The following is a 24,973-nucleotide window of genomic DNA, read 5'->3' as shown; positions in this document are numbered from 1 at the left end:
TGCTGGCCCAGTCACATAACATGTGCGGCTTCTGCACGCACACACATTAGAATGCAACGCATACTTCATCAACAGCGATACAGGTTACCCTAGGGTAGCCGAATAAAAAACTTTAACACTGTTAGAAATATACGCCACACTGTGAATCCACACCAAACCAGAACCCTTTGCAGCACTAACTCTTCCGGGACGCTACAAGGTGTGTGTGTGTGGGGGGAGGTTTGGTGGTAGCGGGGATATATTTTGTAGCGTCCCGGAAGAGTTAGTGCTGCAAAGGATTCTGGGTATTTGTGCTGTTGTGTTTATGTTGTGTTACGGTGCGGATGTTCTCCCGAAATGTGTTTCTCATTCTTCTTTGGTGTGGATTCACAGTGTGGCGTATATTTCTAACAGTGTTAAAGTTTTTTATACTGGCACCCTCAGTGTAACCTGTATTGCTGTTGATGAAGTATGCGTTGCATTCGCTCGTGTGTGCGTACAGAAGCCGCACATATCTTGTGACTGGGTCTGAACGATGTTAGAATGGACGTGACGATAGCTCGTAGAGTACGTTAAAGGTTGATTTGTTCAACCTTGGCCCGCAGCTTTGTTCAGTTTTAAATTTTGGCCCACTCTGTATTTCAGTTTGACACCCCTGATTTAAAATAAAGGAAGGCAAAGTGCTAAAAAAACAATTACTCTGTTTATGTATTGAAAAAACTGTTAAAATAACAGCAATGAAAATATGAAATGAATTATGAAATGAAACACAAAATCTAACTTCCTCAAAAAGAAGTTTGAAGAGCTGCACACTGGTATATTAACGATTGAATAACTCGTGGTAGTTTTAGCACTCTAATAGACTCAATGTGCAGAATTCTATATTTGATTAATTCTTAAAATGTTGGCTATTTAATAGATTGTATGTTTAATTTTATGATACCCCCGCATTGGTGCCTGTCTGTCTCTTAATGTGTAAGTGTGTGTGCACGCGCGCACGCATTTTGCGTTTGATAAAATTGCTTTTTTTACGGCATTGCAAATTGACGCTGCTTTAAAACGTACTTGAATTGATGTCGACAAAGTTTAGCTGTCTGACTTTGACTAAAATAAGTAATTTTTCACACAACTTCGGCTCACTCTTGTTAGCCAGTCCACATCCACCCTCCAAATGTACGACGTAATGTCTCCGCTTTAAATGCTCGCGTATCATGGATGTAATGCCATAAAAAAAAGGTCCGCTTTGCAAAATGAGCAAGGTATTTATGTTCTTAACAAGAATAAGAGGAAATATCCTCGCACTTCACATGTTATCACTGACAATGTTTTGCGAGCAACCCACCACAGGCCGGAAAAACGTGAGTGATTACATCCCGACTATTGTCGACGGAAATTTTTATTGTCGACAATGTTGATTAATTGTTGCAGCCCTACTCGCAAGCTTGTTTCGGCCCCCTTGATCTCCCTGTCCTGCAATTCAGAGTTCCTGCGGCTGAGGCAACCGTTCAACAAATTTAGCTTGAATCAAACTTTTTGGGTATTTCATTAAAAAATGGCGCAAGTGATATTTTGACACAAAAATTAATGTTAAAAACGAGAAAAATTCAGATGCCTCAATCTCATGACGCTAGCGTCGTATGGGGGCGGTATGGCGTAGTGGGTAGAGCGGCCGTGCCAGAAACCTGAGGGTTGCAGTTTCGCTCCCCGCCTCTTGACATCCAAATCGCTTCCGTTGTGTCCTTGGGCAGGACACTTCACCCTTGCCCCCGGTGCCGCTCACACTGGTGAATGAATGATGAATGAATGATAGGTGGTGGTCGGAGGGGCCGTAGGCGCAAACTGGCAGCCTCGCTTCCGTCAGTCTACCCCAGGGCAGCTGTGGCTACAAATGTAGCTTACCACCACCAGGTGTGAATGAATTATGGGTTCCCACTTCTCTGTGAGCGCTTTGAGTATCTCATAATAGAAAAGCGCAATATCAAATCGAATCCATTATTATTATTAGTAGGGATGATGTTCGAAAACCGGTCCTCCCGATGCTTCGATAAGAAAAGAACCGATTCCATGGATTCAAATCCCTTTTTGAGAACCGGTTCCCGTTATCAAAGCCAATATACTGTATTTTCACGACCATAGGGCGCACCATATTAAAAGGCGCTGTGTCAGTTACGGGTGCTATTTCTGTATTTAACGCATAAATAAGGCGCAGCGTATTTTTGGGCGCAGGCATGGTTATACATATGCTAGCTTAAAACATACGCTAGCTTAAAACATACGCTAGCATGCATGGACGCTGTTTTAAAAAGGCAGCAGGAGCAAAGCTGAGTTTGGTTGTACTTTATTGAAGTATTTATCAATGTACTCACATTATTTTTTGATCAATCCTCATCCACAAATCCATCAAAGTCCTCATCTTCTGTGTCCGAAATGAACAGCTGGGCAAGTTCTCTATCAAACACACCAGATTGCCTCTCGTCATTTTCAAAGTCAGTCTCGTTGCCGTGGGGCTCCTCGGAAAAGATGCCGGCTTTTGCGAACAACAGTGCAAGCAGACACGTTAGTTCAAGCATCCACGATCCATTCACAAATTGTGGCGTAACACGCCCGACGCTGCCTCCCAGTTTTCGTGAAGCTGTGTTCGTCTGTCATCCATCGCTCCCATGACGCTCACAACTTCACTTTGAACGTCCTGTTTACACCTATGTTCAGCGGTTAGAGTTCCTTCGTCATGCCTTAATGATGACTCCAGGTGGAAACTTTTCTTTCGGCAGCGTCTTCCCCTTGAAAATCACCATAGGTGGCAGTTTCTGACCATTAGCATAGCAAGCTAGCACAACAGTAAAATCAGACTTCTTTTGCCCCGTTGTGCGTATCGATTCGCTACCATGCTGGTCCCCTTCTTCTCCACAGTGCGCTTCACTGGGATGTCAAAAGTGAGCGGGACCTCGTCCATGTTGGTGATGTGTTTGTCGACAATTTTTTTTATTTACAACGCACATAGCAGCACTATATGTTCACTGGGGGCGTGCCTTCAGCGTCCTCTCTCACCTGAAACCTTCACCCTTTAACATCCGCATGCTGTCCTCAGTCCGCCTTTCCTCCGTATAAACAGCGTGCCGGCCCAGTCACATAACATCTACAGCTTTTGGAACTCAGTGCACACACAAGGTGCACACACAACAACCTATCTGGATTCGATAAGAGATTCGATAAGGAATCGGTTCGATAAGAGGATTCGATAATGGCATCGACATCGATAATTTCTTAACAAACATCATCCCTAGTTCTTAAGCAATAGCTAATATGCTAACATGTTTGCGAGTGTCTGTTAGTATTATTAACTTACAACGGCATTATTTTTGTGTTGTTTCAATTTCCCAAATTTCTTAGTAAATTCACCAAAACGTCACAGTGGAGTTCTTGAGTTTGTTTACCTGATTGAAGAGCTAGTGGGTCCATGATGTTGACTACTGTTTTGTTTGATTATCCATATTGCTGCCGTGTTACAGGCACCTTTTGAAAACAAATAAGGTATGTAAATAAACATTTACAGAATCTGACGGTGTAAATAACTAATTTCGCAAAGTATATATCTGCGGTTTATATTCGAGTGCGGCTAATCTATGTAAACAGAATTTTTTCTTCAAAAATGTTGTGAGTGCGGCTTCTTTAAATACTGTAATAATAATGGATTCAATTTATATATCGCTTTTCTAGACACTCAAAGCACTTTACAGAAAACAGAGAACCCATCATTCATCCACTCCACATCCACACATTGATGGTGGTAAGCTACATTTGTAGCCATATCTGCCCTGGGGTAGACTGACGAAAGCGTGGCTGCCAATTTGCACCTATGGCCCCTTGACCACCGCCAAACATTCAATTCATTCATGCACTAATGTGAGCGACACTGGGAGAAATGTGGGTGAAGTGTCTTGCCCAAAGACACAACGGCCATGACTAAGATGGTGGAAGCTGGAATCGAACCTGGAACCCTGAAGTTGCTGACCGCTCTACCATCTGAGCCACAACTACCATCTGAGTCATGCCGTCCCATGAAATTATATATATATATACAATTATACACACACGTAGGCTACTGACAGGCCTCGTTTGAGTTAGCAGCTGAAGGGCGTATAAACAATTACAACACGTATTGGAGAAAAAATCCATGTCTTACGTAAACTTTTTGTGGTTTACCTGTTGGGGTGGTGGCGGTGTGCTGGTTTGAACAGTCTCCGTTATCGTCTCACTTGACGTCCCAGGAACCTCCGCCATCCCTATAGCTGCTTTGCTCACGCCAACGTTAGCTAACTTTTACAACAAGTACTGCTTTGGCGTCTGACAGTCACTCCCCACCGCTGTCCGTATTCCTAAATTACAAGCTATTGTAAACAGAAGATTAATAGGAAAGGAGGGCGGATGGATTCGTACTCTGATGGGATGTGGAGAACCAATATAGTCAAGGATCAAGACGTAACAATTTGGCCATGTTCGAAACGGAAGTGTATTATGGTGTGTCCAATTCTATATACATCACAACATTCCGGCCCATATAAGAAAACACGCACAAGTATGCAGTCACAATTTTGTATTATAAACTTAACTGTATGCTACACGAGAGATTAATGAGTTCATATTTAATTTTACCTACCTGCACCGCGCTACAATTGTATTATTTTGAAAAACATCCGGATGTTTTATTTCTGTTTCGTTGTTATCTAACAGCATAGGATGGGGAAGATATTTGTAGACGGACAGGTTTTACTTCCTGTTGTCCGTTCAGTCAAAAAGGACAAAGAACATTCTCGCTGTGACATTTCAACAACTTATTTTAAAAATGACTTCTTCATCGCATGACTTGATTTTTTAAAAAGTTTAACTACATCATATTATAGCGTAGTAATATAGAGCATTCAAGTAAATGAAAGGTTGTCGAAGATATTGTTGGACACTTGAGAAAGTACAAGTCGATCCATCCATTTCTACCGCTTGTCCTTCTCGGGGTTGCGGAGAGCTGGAGCCTGTCCCAGCTGCACTCAGTGGGAAGGCAGTGTACACCCTGGACAAGTAAGTATGTAAATACGAGATCCCAGCTCAGAAATACATACTTTTTAAATTGTGTATATATATATATATATATATATATATATATATATATATATATATATATATATATATATATATATATATATATATATATATATATATATATATATATATCGTACTGCATACCTTCTTGTTTATGGAATTTAGGGATGTGGGGGTCAATTCGTGTTCAAAGACTGGCACAGAGAGAAACTATTCGACTGTGCTCCAATATCTCAAACAAACCTTTAACATCACCGACTGCCAAGTCAAATTCACATCTGCGTCTTCAAGCTGAGAAACAGAAGCGGAGAAAACAGAGGGAAAATGCCATATTGTCAACTCAACACAATGTAAGTGTACTTAAAACTGTATTTTTCGATCAACGATTCTCAAACTGTGGTACGCCAAATAATCACTTAATTAAATATTCAAAGACAGTGTTACTGTTCAAACTGTGTGTAATATTAAAGGCCTACTGAAACCCACTACTACCGACCACGCAGTCTGATAGTTTATATATCAATGATGAAATCTTAACATTATAACACATGCCAATACGGCCGGGTTAACTTATAAAGTGACATTTTAAATTTGCCGCTAAACTTCCGGTTCGAAACGCCTCTGCGGATGACGTATGCGCGTGACGTAGCCCGGCGAACACGGGTATGCCTTCCACATTGAAGCCGATACGAAAAAGCTCTGTTTTCATTTCATAATTCCACAGTATTCTGGACATCTGTGTTCGTGAATCTGTTTCAATCATGTTCATTGCATTATGGAGAAGGAAGCCAAGCAAGCAAAGAAGAAAGTTGTCGGTGCGAAATGGACGTATTTTTCGAACGTAGTCAGCCACAACAGTACACAGCCGGCGCTTCTTTGTTTACATTCCCGAAAGATGCAGTCAAGATGGAAGAACTCGGATAACAGAGACTCTAACCAGGAGGACTTTTGATTTGGATACACAGACGCCTGTAGAGAACTGGGACAACACAGACTCTTACCAGGATTACTTTGATTTGGATGACAAAGACGCAGACGTGCTACTGTGAGTATGCAGCTTTGGCTTTTTTTTGCGTATGTACGTAACTTTTTTAAAATATATAAGCTTTATGAACCTTGGGTTAGGTGAACGGTCTTTTGGGCTGAGTGATTGTGTGTGTTGATCATGTGTTTGAATTGTATTGGTGTGTTCTATGGAGCTAGGAGCTAGCATAGGAGCTAGGAGCTAGCATAACACGTACTGTACCGTACGTGCGCGTCACGTACGTAACTTTTTAAAAATATATAACCTTTATGAACCTTGGGTTAGGTGAACGGTCTTTTGGGCTGAGTGATTGTGTGTGTTGATCAGGTGTTTGAATTGTATTGGCGTGTTCTATGGAGCTAGGAGCTAGCAGAGGAGCTAGGAGCTAGCATAACAAACACGCAGGTGTTATTATGCAGGATTAATTTGTGGCATATTAAATATAAGCCTGGTTGTGTTGTGGCTAATAGAGTATATATATGTCTTGTGTTTATTTACTGTTGTAGTCATTCCCAGCTGAATATCAGGTACCGTGAGTATGCAGCCTTGGCTGCTAAACATTCGATAACTTGACCGTATGTGCGCGTCACGTACGTAACTTTTTAAAAATATATAAGCTTTATGAACCTTGGGTTAGGTAAACTGTCTTTTGGGCTGAGTGATTGTGTGTGTTGATCAGGTGTTTGAATTGTATTGGCGTGTTCTATGGAGCTAGGAGCTAGCAGAGGAGCTAGGAGCTAGCATAACAAACACGCAGGTGTTTTTATGCAGGATTAATTTGTGGCATATTAAATATAAGCCTGGTTGTGTTGTGGCTAATAGAGTATATATATGTCTTGTGTTTATTTACTGTTATAGTCATTCCCAGCTGAATATCAGGTCACCCTCGGCTCTCACAGCATCTTCCCTATCTGAATAGCTTCAACTCCCCACTAGTCCTTCACTTGCACTTTACTCATCCACAAATCTTTCATCCTCGCTCAAATTAATGGGGAAATTGTCGCTTTCTCGGTCCGAATCTCTCTCACTTCATGCGGCCATCATTGTAAACAATAGGGAACTTTGCGTATATGTTCAACTGACTACGTCACGCTACTTCCGGTAGGTGCAAGCCTTTTTTTTATCAGATACCAAAAGTTGCAATCTTTATCGTCGTTGTTCTATACTAAATCCTTTCAGCAAAAATATGGCAATATCGCGAAATGATCAAGTATGACACATAGAATAGATCTGCTATCCCCGTTTAAATAAAAAAAATTCATTTCAGTAGGCCTTTAAATTGGTCAAAGTATTTAATATAATTGTTAAATAAAACTCCTGCCTTGTTTTTTTATGAATAGTTAGACCTCCTACGCTACTGTATTTTATTGTTGGTCATTATGGTGGTACTTGGAGAGCCAAGTGTTTTCTGAGTTGGTACTTGGTGCAAAAAGTTTGAGAACCATAATTTAGATATATTATTTGCTATAAATTAAATGAGTGAAATGTTTTGTCAATTTTATAACGTAATATGTGATGTGTTTTGGTTTTAGAAAGCTGATGAAGAACTTGTGAAATGGACCGAGAAGGAGAGGATTCTCTACACTGCTCATATACCGCCCGGGTCAAAGAAAGGTCTCTAGTTTGTGTTTTTACAGCATTAGTTTGGGCATATCAATGGAGGCTGACAGGGGCAAACGAGCACCAAACACAAAACGGATCCAAAACCAAAAATACACAAACACAATAAAACACATTCAACAGGAAAACTGCATATTCAAATGCTGTAATCACATACTCAGGGCATCAACAATGAATAAAGATGTTATGTGCATACATATTCCCTTTTTTTGAGTCTCTTTGCGCATGCAAAATGGAGCGATGATTAAAATAGATTACAAATAAACCATATTTAATAAAAAATAATCCACAGCAACTCTGTGGTTAATGTAATCAAAAGCTTAAATTGTTTGACACCACAAGCCAGCTTCATGGTTTAGGGTTTTGGATAATTTCTATCTTTTTAAACATTTTGCACCTTTACCTCTGTTGTCCTTTAAAAAAAAAGTGTTCTTACAGTATCTATATTTGCAGACACAACCTTGCCTCTCCCATCCGCATACAGTCCAGATTATGTGGAGTCCAGATGGTATCAGTGGTGGGAGAAAGAGAGATTCTTCAGTCCCGAGCAGCATGTGAGATATTTCAAATAAACCACACAACACATGAACTTTCTTACTTCTCGCTGGTCACATTAAATGTACATTCACACTGTACATCTATCTATTAGGGCTGTCAAAGTTAACAGATTAACCCATGTGATTAATCACAATAAAATATCACTTTATACATGTATCTATGCAGATTAATTTGCGCAATTAATTATTGACCTAACATGCTATTTTACCTCAAGAGTGGTTGGTTACCTGAAAGTCTACCTTACTTTACTTGTACTTTAGTTTACTTTCCTTGCTCAAATATCTCAATCAACTTCAGCCCTAAGCAAAAAAATACCAAACATGTCATGTTTTTTAATTTAATTTTAACCCTTCAAAGCAGGGGTCCCCAAACTTTTTGACTCGGGGGCCGCATTGGATTAAAAAAATTTGGCCGGGGCCATATATATATATATATATGTATATATATATATATATATATATATATATATATATATATATATATATATATATATATATATATATATATATATATATATATATATATATATATATATATATATATATATATATATATATATATATATATATATATATATATTTTTTTTTTTAACTTGGGATTTCCCGCGGGCCAGATTTTGGACGCTTGCGGGCCGGATTCGGCCGTAGTTTGGGGACCCCTGCTTTAAAGGCCCTTTGATCAAATGATGTCACAGTCATCAATTAGTATACATTTGCATAACATTAGTTATTATACTAAGTTAAACCTGAACATATCTAATCAAAAGACCTTCAAAAGTGTCAAAATAAAACATTACATGTTTGATATTTTTCTTTAGGACTGAAATTTATGGTGAAATAAGTAAAAAATAAAATTAATCCAAAATGTTTTTACACCTTTTAAAAACTTAAACTATGACCTCTTTGGCTTGTAGATAATTAAAATCGAATGTCCCCAGAGGGCTGAAGTTGTAAAAAGTCGTCACTCGACTGAAAAATAAATAGCTGACGGTGCGTAGTTTCAGTGTTAAATGTATGCAGTCTCAGCCACGTGCAACAGGTACTTGCTGGTGATATGTGCACGTAACATCTTGTAAGTAATGTAGCGAAGCACACAGTCTGACACTCTTTTTAACTTGACACTTAACACGCCAACATCAGCCCTCATAACGCCGCAAGCGCTATCCTGTAGCCACAACCACACAGCACTTCCTCATTTTGCACCAATAACAGTTACAGAAAGTGAGGTTGTATTCATTGACCCCCGGAATTAAGAGCATAAAAATTACAACACAAGCAAGTCATTTTTTTTTCTTTTAAACGTTTTCTGTTTTGTATTGCCGCAATTATGACAATTGGTTGTGAATTTCATCTCTTATTTTTAACGTATTACTTAGTTATACTAAATTAAATTACAATTCTCTGGTCTGTGTTTTTTGTTTAGTTTTCTACAATCATTTGCATGTTTGAAAATGTTTTAGTGCCAGTTCAGACACCGTTCTAGCGCCGTAGTATTGGTTAAAAATGTAAACAATACATATTTTCCGAAGTATTAAAGTCAATTCACCAACTTTAGTTATTGACCGCCAAAATACACATTTGACTGGGCAGTATTTAAATTGAAAAAAATATATATGTTTTTTTTAGAAAAAACATACAAACACATTCCTATGTAATGTTAAAGGCCTACTGAAATGAATTTTTTTTATTTAAACGGGGATAGCAGATCTATTCTATGTGTCATACTTGATCATTTCGCGATATTGCCATATTTTTGCTGAAAGGATTTAGTATAGAACAACGACGATAAAGATTGCAACTTTTGGTATCTGATAAAAAAAAGGCTTGCACCTACCGGAAGTAGCGTGACGTAGTCAGTTGAACATATACGCAAAGTTCCCTATTGTTTACAATGATGGCCGCATGAAGTGAGAGAGATTCGGACCGAGAAAGCGACAATTTCCCCATTAATTTGAGCGAGGATGAAAGATTTGTGGATGAGTAAAGTGCAAGTGAAGGACTAGTGGGGAGTTGAAGCTATTCAGATAGGGAAGATGCTGTGAGAGCCGGGGGTGACCTGATATTCAGCTGGGAATGACTACAACAGTAAATAAACACAAGACATATATATACTCTATTAGCCACAACACAACCAGGCTTATATTTAATATGCCACAAATTAATCCTGCATAAAAACACCTGCGTGTTTGTTATGCTAGCTCCTAGCTCCTCTGCTAGCTCCTAGCTCCATAGAACACGCCAATACAATTCAAACACCTGATCAACACACACAATCACTCAGCCCAAAAGACCGTTTACCTAACCCAAGGTTCATAAAGCTTATATATTTTTAAAAAGTTACGTACGTGACGCGCACATACGGTCAAGTTATCGAATGTTTAGCAGCCAAGGCTGCATACTCACGGTACCTGATATTCAGCTGGGAATGACTACAACAGTAAATAAACACAAGACATATATATACTCTATTAGCCACAACACAACCAGGCTTATATTTAATATGCCACAAATTAATCCTGCATAATAACACCTGCGTGTTTGTTATGCTAGCTCCTAGCTCCTCTGCTAGCTCCTAGCTCCATAGAACACGCCAATACAATTCAAACACCCGATCAACACACACAATCACTCAGCCCAAAAGACCGTTCACCTAACCCAAGGTTCATAAAGCTTATATATTTTTAAAAAGTTACGTACGTGACGCGCACTTACGGTACGGTACGTGTTATGCTAGCTCCTAGCTCCTCTGCTAGCTCCTAGCTCCATAGAACACGCCAATACAATTCAAACACATGATCAACACACACAATCACTCAGCCCAAAAGACCGTTCACCTAACCCAAGGTTCATAAAGCTTATATATTTTAAAAAAGTTACGTACATACGCAAAAAAAAGCCAAAGCTGCATACTCACAGTAGCACGTCTGCGTCTTTGTCATCCAAATCAAAGTAATCCTGGTAAGAGTCTGTGTTGTCCCAGTTCTCTACAGGCGTCTGTGTATCCAAATCAAAAGTCCTCCTGGTTAGAGTCTCTGTTATCCGAGTTCTTCCATCTTGACTGCATCTTTCGGGAATGTAAACAAAGAAGCGCCGGCTGTGTACTGTTGTGGCTGACTACGTTCGAAAAATACGTCCATTTCGCACCGACAACTTTCTTCTTTGCTTGCTTGGCTTCCTTCTCCATAATGCAATGAACATGATTGAAACAGATTCACGAACACAGATGTCCAGAATACTGTGGAATTATGAAATGAAAACAGAGCTTTTTCATATTGGCTTCAATGTGGAAGGCATACCCGTGTTCGTCGGGCTACGTCACGCGCATACGTCATCCTCAGAGGCGTTTCGAACCGGAAGTTTAGCGGCAAATTTAAAATGTCACTTTATAAGTTAACCCGGCCGTATTGGCATGTGTTATAATGTTAAGATTTCATCATTGATATATAAACTATCAGACTGCGTGGTCGGTAGTAGTGGGTTTCAGTAGGCCTTTAAAGGGAAACTGCACTTTTGTCTGTCATTCACAGTCCTTGAGACAAAAACAGATGTTTTTCTTCTTTGTAATGCATTGTAACTCGTAAATAAACACTAGCAAGAGTCCACTAATTAAGTCCGCTAATGGTGGTAATGTGATTCGCTCTATCAGCCTAAAAAGGGCTGTAAAATACATATAAAAATCTCCATTAATGTTTTATATACACGCTGTAAATATATATGTAATGTAGTAACAGTCACATTCATAATAACACATACGTTTACGTATTTTGCTCATTTTACGAATACAATGGCGCAATAATGATGCAGAACGCTTCGCTATTTTCTGCAACAATAACAACTACCACTAATCATGGCAGACTTCATGAGAGCCGACAACGACTACTTTGGGACATATGATGATCCAGAACCTTATATTTTTGAGCCTGAATTTATAAATGGAGGATGAGCTACAAGTTTTAGAATCTGGGTAATAAGCAGATCCAGCAAGTAGCAGTATTAAGTGTTAAACAAGAAATACTGTACATACAAACCCCGTTTCCATATGAGTTGGGAAATTGTGTTAGATGTAAATATAAACGGAATACAATGATTTGCAAATCCTTTTCAACCCATATTCAGTTGAATATGCTACAAAGACAACATATTTGATGTTCATACTGATAAACATTTTTTTTTTTTGCAAATAATCATTAACTTAAAGAATTTGATGCCAGCAACATGTGACAAAGAAGTTGGGAAAGGTGGCAATAAATACTGATAAAGTTGAGGAATGCTCATCAAACACTTATTTGGAACATCCCACAGGTGAACAGGCAAATTGGGAACAGGTGGGTGCCATGATTGGGTATAAAAGTAGATTCCATGAAATGCTCAGTCATTCACAAACAAGGATGGGGCGAGGGTCACCACTTTGTCAACAAATGCGTGAGCAAATTGTTGAACAGTTTAAGAAAAACCTTTCTCAACCAGCTATTGCAAGGAATTTAGGGATTTCACCATCTACGGTCCGTAATATCATCAAAGGGTTCAGAGAATCTGGAGAAATCACTGCACGTAAGCAGCTAAGCCCGTGACCTTCGATCCCTCAGGCTGTACTGCATCAACAAACGACATCAGTGTGTAAAGGATATCACCACATGGGCTCAGGAACACTTCAGAAACCCACTGTCAGTAACTACAGTTGGTTGCTACATATGTAAGTGCAAGTTAAAACTGTCCTATGCAAGGCGAAAAAACGTTTATCAACAACACACAGAAACGCCGTCGGCTTCGCTGGGCCTGAGCTCATCTAAGATGGACTGATACAAAGTGGAAAAGTGTTCTGTGGTCTGACGAGTCCACATTTCAAATTGTTTTTGGAAACTGGACGTCGTGTCCTCCGGACCAAAAAGGAAAAGAACCACCCGGATTGTTATAGGCGCAAAGTTGAAAAGCCAGCATTTGTGATGGTATGGGGGTGTATTAGTGCCCAAGACATGGGTAACTTACACATCTGTGAAGGCGCCATTAATGCTGAAAGGTACACACAGGTTTTGGAGCAACATATGTTGCCATCCAAGCAACGTTACCATGGACGCGCCCCTGCTTATTTCAGCAAGACAATGCCAAGCCACGTGTTACATCAACGTGGCTTCATAGTAAAAGAGTGCGGGTACTAGACTGGCCTGCCTGTACTCCAGACCTGCCTCCCATTGAAAATGTGTGGCGCATTATTAAGCCTAAAATACCACGACGGAGACCCTTGGACTGTTGAACAACTTAAGCTGTACATCAAGCAAGAATGGGAAAGAATTCCACCTGAGAAGCTTAAAAAATGTGTCTCCTCAGTTCCCAAACGTTTACTGAGTGTTGTTAAAAGGAAAGGCCAAGTAACACAGTGGTGAACATGCCCTTTTCCAACTACTTTGGCACGTGTTGCAGCCATGAAATTCTAAGTTAATTATTATTTGCAAAAAAATATATATAGTTTATGAGTTTGAACATCAAATATCTTGTCTTTGTAGTGCATTCAATTGAATATGGGTTGAAAAGGATTTGCAAATCATTGTATTCCGTTTATATTTACATCTAACACAATTTCCCAACTCATATGGAAACGGGGTTTGTACTACAAACATAATAAAACAATCACCTACTGTACAATGTTTGCTCTCACTGGGAGCCCAACTGATAGGATGTTCATGTTTTCCTGTTCATATGAAGAATTAACCATAATCCTCACGCAGGTAACAAAAAAAAGGGGGGGGGGGGGCGCAAACAAGCGTCTTTTCATGTCTTTCTCGCAATCACGGGGTCAAAGTTGGATGTCAAAGTTGACCAAAATTCTCGGTTTATAAACACAACCTTCTATTATTCAAGGGAGGGACATGATTTTTAATCTAGAATGAACTTTTACCAACTCAAAGGCAATGTAGCAACTCACCGGCTCAGTATGTCAAGCTAGTTAGCTTTCTATGAACACGGCACAGCTAAAGGTAGTTCCTCAACACTTATAATAACAATGTCGCGAATACTTGGTGTATATGCAAGTCATAACATGTAAATGGAGTATTCTTAGCGGTTGTTGGATGTCTTAGCCACCTCGTATTTGCTGAACATTCCAAATTAGAATGCATGAAAAAAAGTGCAGTTCCCCTCTAACGCAGATCCAGCGCAGATACAATGTATGACATGTGTGTTTGTTTTTTCTCCTTGCCAGACAAAATTATCTCATGCTGTGGATCAGAATTTTGTGCTGTGTATCCCTCCACCAAATGTAACTGGGACTCTGCATCTGGGACATGCTCTGACTGTAGCTATAGAAGATGCTTTGGTTCGATGGTAACTGCCAATATCTGATGCAGAATGTTGCTGGATGACAGATGAAGCAAACTTTTGGGGAAAACAGCTCTAGGCAATAAGCAGTAATTTATACTTACTTTACTTTCTTCAATTCAATAGGAGAAGGATGCAGGGCCAGAGAGTATTGTGGGTACCTGGATGTGATCATGCAGGAATAGCAACACAGGTAAGTAAGGCATAAACATACTTAGAATGTTCTCTTACTGTATGTATTTGGTACTGAATCATTGTATTTTCATATCATGTGATTCAAATCAGACTGTGGTGGAGAGAATGTTGCTCCGGGAAACAGGGAAGCGGAGACAAGACTTCACTAGAGAAGAATTTTTAAAGGAGGTTTGGAAATGGAAACATGAGTGAGTCTAGTCTCTCTTTGTCCATATATGCTTGAATATACTACTGTACATGTATTGGCTAAGTCACCATTGCTAAATATATGCACTGGTTTTGTGTCAGGAAAGGAGAAGAAATCTATCATCAGTTAAGGAAACTTGGTGCGTCCCTGGACTGGAGCAGAGCCTGTTTCACTATGGATGAAGTAAGACACATGTTTAACACATGCAGGCACCCTGGTTCACACTGCTTTTTTAAAGAGTGTGTAAGTGCAACATTAACAGTTTGAAGAGTGTGAATGATTATTTTATTTTTAGTCAGTGGAAGTTCCTTATTGGTTGAAGTGCAGCATTATAAGTTCCGGCTTGTAGTGTCGTTCTCGATCTACAGAGAACAATAGTTCAAATTTAGTTTGACGCGACTTTCTTCTCATTCATTCTTGTAGCGTCATAGTTCATTCAACAGTGTTGTCTTTTGACTTCACTGGAGAAGCATAGAGTTAGTTGTTCCAATGCTGCGTAACTAGAAAGTCATTGGCCAAATTACTGGTTTGTCCCACCCATTGTATAATGAGCATCTCTGAAAGTGTATGGAAAGTGGACTTGGCCTCGGCTGGCTCGCCTGAACGCTGAGCTTCCGCATGATCTGTCTGAGGCTGAATCCCTTTTTGTTTAACAGCAAAATGAGCGAATCAACGATCTTGAAATATAAATCACTGCCAGAGCATTTTTCAAGTTTTATTCTGTTGTTCCGAGTTGATATGGAGAATTTACAATCCTCTTAGCTGTCAAAAAATCAATCAAATCATTTGAATTTTTTTTGTTATTATGCTTGCCACATTCTTCCATTATTGTGTTCAATAAATCGATTGTAAAAAGCTATAAAATAAATGCCAATAAATACTTGCGTAGTTTATTGATGACTGCCCAGGCCAGCCGAAATGTTGTATGCATTGAACAATCCAGGATGTCCAAACGCGGTTGGGCGGTTGCCATGCGTTTCATACCACGCTCGCTTTCTCTCCTATTCACACAGACACAGTCAGGTATACAATGAGCATTTTTGTTTTTTCTCATTAATTCAAAATGGCATTATTGTCCTTTTATACTCATCTTGATGGATGATTCCATGTGTTTACAAATGAAGCAATCAAAATAGATTTGATTGCTTTCTGGAAGTCATCTTTTACCATGTTTTCACAGATAGTGTAGAACTGCGTACAAACTTCACATGCAATATAGTATTTCACCTTGTAGCAGCCTCGAATGCGCTTAGGGGCAAAATTATTTAAAGGAGGCCTATCATGCAAATCCAACTTTTCTTACCTATTTGTACCTGCTGTTGTGTATTTGGGATCTGCATTAGTTGGAACATTTGAAATCAAACTATGGAGATATTGCTTAGATATTTATACAACAATCTTGCCTCCCTTAATACTTCCTCCAAACGAGCCGTTTCAAATTTGCACAATTTTTCGCACCGATGACATCACCAGATTATCCATATTTGATATGAATTTACACAAGGTGCTTTGTGCGTGTCCGCCATTGTACTCCGATAGTCAGTGAGCTCCTTTGTTTTCGGGATCCTCTTGTTATGGGGCAGACTGCCTTGTACGTGCGCCTGCATCCTCCGCTGTTGCCATTTATATTACAAAGTAGCGTGTACCTCAAACGTAATCTCTCAGTAGGCTCGCCATGGAAGCGCTAAAAACTACAACACAAATGGTGGGGAGAAGACACAGTCAAAGTGGAGCCAAGTAATTATGACCGCCCACAAAACGGCGCATCCTGAAAACACGGTCAGAAAGCGGCTAAAAAACAGTCTGTAACACATAATCCATGCAACATTTTGACCAAAAAAACATCATTACATGGATGTTATGTAGACCACAAGGAAGTGTTTTAAAGGGGAACAGCACTTTTTTCGAATTTTGCATATTGTTCCCAATCCATATGAGAGACAAGAAGATAATAATCATCTTGTTCTAGGTGGCTGACAAAGCAGGAAAAAAAATGCATCTAAAAACCGGTGGGCTCTCTCAGTGAGGTGACTCGCTGCAGTCAGCCAAACTGTAGAACTGTCTGCTTTAAATAAAAAAAACGATTATTGAATATTGACGTTTACTAATCGGATCTATAACCGTCAATGTCCGAATTGAGATTAATCTAAACATTGATTATTTCCCCCACCGCTACTCGATGGACAGTTGTGCGTTTGGTTAAGCTGGCCAAGGACATTTTTTTCCAGTTTATTTTGGGTAGCTTGACTCCTAGTTCCATATTTGCAGCAACAAGTCACGCCGGTCCTGACTCTCTCGGTTTCCATCTGCTCCAAAGTTTCAATCTCTTTTTGTGCTCGCTCAGCATTTAAAGCCAGCAGTTCATACCCCACATATTCAGGCTCAAAAAGATAGAATTCTGCCTGGTGAAACAAGATTTAAGTACCCCAGCTTTAAGTATTGTGAATACAGAAGAACTATATGTAAGAGGAGGAAAGCCACAAGACGTACGGTGGTCAAACTTAATTTAGTGAAGTAAGAAAAGTACTACAATTTGGACATTGTCATTGAAAATTTAATCCATGAATGCATGGCCCCTGAGTAACGGAACTTTTATCAGTCTATTTAATCCACTCTATAACACCAGTCGTTACTTGAGATCCAGAGATTTTTGCTTGATCAAAGTTAGAATATCATCCACAGTATTATTGACACACTCAAGTTGCAGTTAGCATTTGTGTCTATGCTTTTAAAGAACACTATAACCACTAAGGCAGTTATTAATACACACATTGAATTGTTAATAACCACACATAAGAGATGCATGTTATCCCCATGACTGCGTGGGTTCCCTTCGGGTACTCCGGCTTCCTCCCACTTTCAAAGCCATGCACCTGGAAATAGGTTGATTGGCAACACTAAATTGACCCTAGTGTGTGAATGTGAGTGTGAATGTTGTCTGTCTATCTGTGTTGGCTTGTCCAGGGTATACCCCGCCTTCCACCCGAATGCAGCTGAGGTAGGCTCCAGCAGCCCCCCGACCCCGAAAGGGACAAGCGATAGAAAATGGATGGATGGTAATGGTAAATGGGTTATACTTGTATAGCGCTTTTCTACCTTCAAGGTACTCAAAGCGCTTTGACACTATTTCCACATTCACCCATTTACACACACATTCACACACTGATGGCGGGAGCTGCCATGCAAGGCCCTAGCCACGACCCATCAGGAGCAAGGGTGAAGTGTCTTGCTCAAGGACGCAACGGACGTGACGAGGTTAGTAGAAGGTGGGGATTGAACCAGGAACCCTCAGGTTGCTGGCACGGCCACTCTCCCAACCGCGCCACGCCGTCCCAAAATGGATGGATGGAAGAGATGTAACACTGTAAACTTACCCTCTACTCAAATCTGCTGGTAGCCATTATGTAGCGTCACGTGGCATTTGTCCTCCTTGTTGTGAAAGCTACAAGGATTTGATATGTTTATGCAAGTATTTTCAGAGGACTTCACATCTATATTTTTCATTGATTTTCTATGTATTATATGAGCTGAAGCCCATTCCTGACTTTCAGTGAGAGGCCGACAAATGTGGACTGGTAGTCAGACAAGCAATGTTACATTCACATCTAATTAATGCTTAATATGGCTTTTTTTGAACTGTTGGAGGAAACCAGGCACAGGTATGGCATGTTAACTACACACAGCCAAGATTGAAGCTATGGGAGGCAAATGTTTTAACTACACATCCACCGTTCTGCCCTCAAGAGGATCTTGACACCAAAAAATTACATAATTTTATTTTTAATTATGTTTCTTAGTTATTATCTGGTATTTTCAACACAACATGTGTAAAATGATTGACATTACTGTGTCCTTGGTTTCAGGATTTCAGTAAGGCTGTTACTGAGGCCTTTGTCCGACTGTGTGACGCCGATTTGATCTTTCGCTCAGAGGGACTCGTCAATTGGAGCTGTGCCCTGGAGTCTGCAATATCTGATATAGAGGTGATGAAACATGTTCTGTCTGTGTACATATTGTGGAAAAGAAGCTTAATATTGTGAATGATCATTCTGCGTAGCAGGCTTCCCTCTATGTGGGGACTAACAGATTAACCTCCTGTAGAAAAACATTTGGGTTTCTCAATGTAAGCTTGGTTCTTTGATAACAGAGTGAGGTGTTTCAGTATGGGTCTTGGTCGTGTATCACTACGGAAGCTCCAATGACACAAGCAATCAATCAATCAAGGTTTACTTATATAGCCCTTAATCATAAATGTCTCAAAGGGCTGCACAAGCCACAACAACATTCTCGGCTCAGATCTCACATCAGGGCAAGAAAACTCAATGGGAACAATGAAAGACCTTGGAAGGGTCCGCAGATGTGGGGACTCCTGTGGGTGACTGGTGCAATGAATGCAGAGTGGATAAAGTTAATAATGTGAGAGTCCAGTCCACAGTGGGGCCAGCAGGGGATCCTCTTGCATGTAGACACGTCGGGGCGCAGAGATGTCACCGACTGATGCATAAGGAGTGGTCACCCCTTGTCCCGACTTCATGTGCAAGTCCAGTCCATTGGGAGACCAGCAGGAGATCATCTTGAATGGAGACAAGTTAGCAGCGCAGAGACGTCACCAACTGATGCAAAGGGGAGTGGTCCATCCTGGGTTCCGACTTTAAACGCTAGCGCGTCATCCGTGGAGGCTGATCCGTGGTCATCTGATAACCTTTCCACGCAGGAGAGGGGGGCAGAGCAGAAACGAGAGACAGCAGATCAACTGGTCTAAAAAGGGTCTATTTAAAGCCTGGGACTTAAATGCTTCTACTGAGGTAGCATCTCTAACTGTTACCGGTAGGGCATTCCTGAGTACTGGAACCCGAATAGAAAACGCTGTAAAGCCTGCAGACTGTTTTTGTGCTTTCGGAATCATGAATAAGCCGGAGTTCTTTGAACCCAGATTTCTAGCCGGAACATATACCGGTAGTACAATACAATCAGCAAGATAGGATGGAGCTAGACCGTTTAGTATTTTATATGTAAGTAGTAAAACCTTAAAGTCGCATCTTAAGTGCACAGAAAGTCAGTGCAGGTGAGCCAATATAGGCGTAAACTTTCTTGTTCATGTCAAAAGTCTAGCAGCCACATTTTGTACCAACTGTAATTTTTTAATGCTAGACAAAGGGAGACTCAAAAATAATATGTTACAGTTATCGAGATGATAACTGGATTTTTACGATTTTACGGAGATGACAGAAGACTGTTTTAGTAACACTCTTAATGTGTGACTCAAATGAGAGTTGGGTCGAATATAATACAGAAATTCTTTACCGAATCGCTTTGTGTAAGTGTATGGTTGTCAAATGTTAAGGTGGTATAATTAAATAGGTACCAGTGTTAGCAGGACAGATAATCAGCTTTTCCGTTTTCTTTAGCATTAAGATGCAAAAAGTTGCTGGACATCCATTGTTTGATTTCATTTAGACACACCTCCAGGTGACTGCAATCTGCCGTGTTGGTCAGCTTTAGGGTAATGTAGAATTGGGTGTCATCCGCATAACATTGAAAGCTAACACTGTATTTGCGTATGATGTCACCGAGCAGCAACATTTAGATGTTGAAGAGTGCAGGGCCAAGACCCGAACCCTGTGGAAATCCGCACGTTACCTTAATATATTCCGAGGTCACATTGTTATGGGAGACACACTACATCCTGTCAGTAAGGTAGGAGTTAAACCAAAAAAAAGCTAAGTCTGACATACAAATACGTGTTTTAATACGTCAGAAATATCCAACACTTCCTCATTCTTATCACTCAATATTTTTTAAACGTGTGACTGCACATGTGCTAGATACTTCAGGAAACTGCATTTAATTTCCATCCGGCAAACTACATGCCAGGAGAACACTGGACACCTGGGCTGGAGGCAAAACGTCAACCCAGATCCGGCTACCTCCAATATCATTATTCCAAACCATAGTGACACCATCCACTGGCAATTCTGGACACACACCCATGGTCACTTCACCCTGAAACAAATCTAAGTGCAGTAGCATTTTATGACGTGGCACAATTAAAAAAAGCTAACCCCATTCCGACAACAGAAAAGTCAGAGCCACGAGAGGTTTGACGTGAAAACGACACTGCAGGAGCAACAATAAATGCAGTGACTGACCTGGTGTCACGGGTTAACACAGACCCACTCACTACTGCCATCCAAGAACACATACCCCTTTGTAATGCACAGTAGAAAAAACTTCAAATCTGGCACCACTTCAGCCACTGTGGGAAACCTGAGTGATACAACACATGGTCGGTTTACGATTAGGTGAAACTGAATTAAAGCGAGATTTAAGTGCAAAGCAGTCATTTTTTCAATGTCCACTCTTTTGACAGTACTTACAAACTTTCTCAAAGTCACATAAAAGACGATCACTTTTAACCCCGTCTTCCGGTGTCGTTTTCGTAAAATTGCGCCTAGTGTCACGTGAACCAAAACCACCATTATTGTTCCTACAATGTGTCAGATAATAATCATTGGCCAGTGCAGCAGCCTCTGCAATAGTTCACTAATATATATATTATATGCGCTAAAAAAGACAATCCTTAAACTGCTCCAGCATTATAACCTCCTTCAAGTCGGCAAAAGTTTTAACAGCAGCTGACGAACACCAACTATCAAAATGTGTGACCAAATCACGCATAAACTCCATGTGTGATGTAGCTCCTCGTTTCCACCTACGAAAACCCTGCTTATACGCCTTTGACACCAACTCGTACGCTTTATGCACTGCCACGTTAACTGCAAGATAATGCAGTGAACTGAAAATGCCTGTTGCGCTTTCCCTACCAAAACACACTGTGGCATTAACACACATGTAGCCTCTGACCAACAACGAGACTGCTAAACCCTCAAATAAAAATTACAAAATTTCAGGGTCTTTCTCATTGAACTTAGGAACAAGCCTCGAATCACTAAGTTCATCCTTTTATCCTTGCACTCCTAATGTACGCTGATCGTCAGTGTAACTATCCCCAAGACTACCCTGTCTCGTTAACTCAAGTTTAGCAATTTCCAAATCCCGCTTCTTTTTCTCAGTTTCTACTCGCATGTTTTCCCTTTGATTTTCAGCATGCACTTGCATTTTGTCAGTCTGCTGCAACATTTTTGCTGCTCAAAACCCAAAACAGTGACAACTGCAGGTGAAGCTACATATGCTTTATGCATTAATTGATCTCTGAAATTTCCTTTAACAATATTTTCAACTTTCTTTGTGTCTCCAATATCAACTTTATAATACTCTGCAATTGCAATTAACTGTCTCCTAGTGCAGTTGTCTAAACCATGCTCACATGGTGCTTTAACAAATTCCTTGCGGCGTGGCTCGGTTGGTAGAGCAGCTGTGTGATCAACTTGAGGGTTCCAGGTTTGATCCCCGCTTCTGCCATCCTCGTCACTGCTGATGTGTTCTTGGGCAAGACACTTACTCACCTGCTCCCAGTTCCACCAACATTGGTTTAAATGTAGCTTAAAGACGTAGATATAAGGTTTCACTATTTAAAGCGCTTTAAGTATCAAGAGAAACACAAATACAAAAGCCCACGTAAGCTTAAGTGATAATTTAACAATGTACACCAATACAAAGAAGTCCCGCTTGCTACCAAGCCAAAACAACCTTTCAAACTCAACCCTCGTCTTCGGGAAGCGCGGTGATGGGTACTTATCCGCTAGATACCGACAGCAGGCATGCACAACAAGCTGGCAAGCAAGCATAACCACGGCACGCTCCCGAGCCAAAGTAGGGAAAAGGGAATTGGGAAGCTTCAACCCGCTCTTAACTACCACACTAAAACCCAAAATGCAGTGAAACCCCTGTTGGGAACAATCGCTAAGGTTACCAGAGATTCCTATTAACTGTCTCCCCCTGGGGGGGCGGTATAGCTCGGTTGGTAGAGTGGCCGTGCCATCAACCTGAGGGTTGCAGGTTCGATCCCCGCTTCCGCCATCCTAGTCACTGCCGTTGTGTCCTTGGGCAAGACACTTTACCCACCTGCTCCCAGTGCCACCCACACTGGTTTAAATGTAACTTAGATATTGGGTTTTCACTATGTAAAGCGCTTTGAGTCACTAGAGAAAAGCGCTATATAAATATAATTCACTTCACTTCACTTCAAACTTTCAGTGCGCATTACAAGAAATACACTTATCTTTTGAGTCTTGATAACTTCACAGCTGACTAAAATCATGGAAAAAAATCTGTACTCACTCAAAACTTCAGCATGATCCCCCAAGAGCGCAATACCTAAATAAGGCAAATGATGTTAAACGGTAAACCCTCTAACACGCCATCAAAAAATGCACAGCCAGCTCTAGCAAGACTTCACAAGCCACTCACTTGTTAGCCACTCAAACCAAGAGCCGACACAACGTGACAAAGTGCTCAAAAGCAAAACCGAATGACTAAGTAACCACGGCAAAACCAAACTTATATTACCTTACTGAAAAAAACAGTAGTTGTTTTTTAGACAAGCCCCCTCTTGTTACGGCTGGTTCAGGGCTGCAATGACAAAGGGGGAGACGAGACTGAAGTATAACGTGCACAAAGAAATATTTAATACAACAAAAGTGAGTGTAACATATAGTCCAAAAGAAAGTAGGCTACACCAAGGACAAAGTTAACATAAATCTGCCAACAAGGAGGATCGAGCAGAGCAGAGGCACAGCACAGCAGAGACTAAGGTCCTGGGGATCCCAACTTATATCCCACAGCTGATTAGCCCCAATGAGGTGCAGCTGCAAGACCTGCAGAAAACATAAGGCAGAGGGAGAAAGGTGGAGCCAGGGGAAGAGGCAGAGGATAAGTCCAAGCAGGATCCACTCCCATAAGGCTTCAACAGGGCTGTAAATGGTTTTGCACGAAATTTTCCGGGTGTAACTTTACACTTGGCTAACTGCACGGATAAATTAATACCGAGTAGTTGAAAGAAGGCAGCTTGTCACAACACGGCCGCTGCGCCGAGACCAATGAACGAAATATTACAATAACGCAACAATCAGCCAACCGTAACTATTGCGGATTGCGAATGTACCTTAACAGCTACCCAATGTTAGCTTGGACCAGCTGAAAGAGCTTAGTGTAGCTCCTTCACAGTAAGACAGTGAGAATGATTTGGAGAAGGGGGTCGTCTGCGTTATAGGGAGAGGCTTGCTTTAGGCACAGCTCGACCTGTGTCATTGTAGCTTCCCTAGTAATACACGCCCAAGGCGATATCCGATAGTGAAACCCCAAACGAAGTTAGAAAAAGAACTGTTGTAAATGACACAGTTCTCTGATCCTCTCACCAGCTGCATAGCTTTCAATGGTCATTCATTAAAATGTTGTGCTGTATTTCATACAACAAAAGTGAGTGAAACATATAATATTCCTGTATTTTACCCCACAACTCAAAATAATCTATTTAAAGTCCAGAAAACTCAGTAACCATCTGAAAATGTAATGAATGTCAATTTACAGTACAGTATTTCTGAATAAGCAATAATACAATATTACTTGAATTTCTTACCATTTATTTTGTCATTAGGTTGATTCAAAAGAACTATCTGGGCAAACCATGCTGTCTGTTCCTGGTTATGAACACAAAGTAGAGTTTGGAACCATGTTTACATTTGCCTACCCCATAGAAGACTGTGGTAAGTATCAGTGTTGATGGTGGTTTGAAAGTAAAAATACGGACACAGCAATGTCCATCTAGACATGGTTGTATGAGTTTGGTGTGGAATGACTTGATTAGCTCACTAAGGGCCCTAACCTCAACACACATCAAAGCTTGGGATAAACTACAACAGAGCCTGGCCTGACAAGCCTTTATGACCAGTCTTACAAGGCAGACTCTCCAAGAATTTGTAATCCCTCCCTCTACATTTTGGTTAATCGCTGTCTTTGTAACCAATCATTGGCCTCTTAGCAGCGCTCAAACACACACATGAACAGAGACGGAGAAGCATACAAGATTCATTAGTTTCGTGGTAC

General features: G+C 40.5%; 2 protein-coding genes across 4 annotated transcripts in view; one reads left to right on the top strand and one right to left on the bottom strand.

Moving 5' to 3' along the window:
• Positions 1-4,497, bottom strand: part of ppp1r11 (protein phosphatase 1, regulatory (inhibitor) subunit 11) — a 32,974-nt gene extending 28,477 nt beyond the window's left edge. Inside the window, exon 1 of the mRNA XM_062056762.1 lies at positions 4,183-4,497. Within this exon, the coding sequence (XP_061912746.1) occupies positions 4,183-4,260 (78 nt within the window). The 5' untranslated portion in view covers positions 4,261-4,497. The remainder of the gene's footprint in view (positions 1-4,182) is intronic.
• A 248-nt stretch (positions 4,498-4,745) lies between these two features.
• vars2 (valyl-tRNA synthetase 2, mitochondrial) overlaps positions 4,746-24,973 on the top strand; it is a 103,233-nt gene continuing 83,005 nt past the window's right edge. For 2 of the 3 annotated variants that reach the window (XR_009827080.1, XM_062056767.1), the window contains exons 1-10: positions 4,746-5,052; positions 5,239-5,423; positions 7,630-7,711; positions 8,171-8,271; positions 14,471-14,592; positions 14,713-14,779; positions 14,872-14,969; positions 15,070-15,151; positions 18,832-18,951; positions 24,525-24,633. Coding sequence is in view for 1 of the 3 variants with exons in the window: in XM_062056767.1 (XP_061912751.1) it covers positions 5,241-5,423; positions 7,630-7,711; positions 8,171-8,271; positions 14,471-14,592; positions 14,713-14,779; positions 14,872-14,969; positions 15,070-15,151; positions 18,832-18,951; positions 24,525-24,633 (964 nt within the window). In the remaining 2 variants the exon portion in view is untranslated. Of the gene's footprint in view, positions 5,057-5,238; positions 5,424-7,629; positions 7,712-8,170; positions 8,272-14,470; positions 14,593-14,712; positions 14,780-14,871; positions 14,970-15,069; positions 15,152-18,831; positions 18,952-24,524; positions 24,634-24,973 lie in introns of all 3 variants that reach the window. The other variant, XR_009827081.1, reaches the window with a different exon arrangement.

This window comes from Entelurus aequoreus, linkage group LG08, assembly GCF_033978785.1.
Source record: "Entelurus aequoreus isolate RoL-2023_Sb linkage group LG08, RoL_Eaeq_v1.1, whole genome shotgun sequence".
Classification (NCBI taxonomy): domain Eukaryota; kingdom Metazoa; phylum Chordata; class Actinopteri; order Syngnathiformes; family Syngnathidae; genus Entelurus; species Entelurus aequoreus.
Note: the sequence above shows the minus strand (reverse complement) of the source record. Positions and strands in the feature narration are given on the sequence as shown.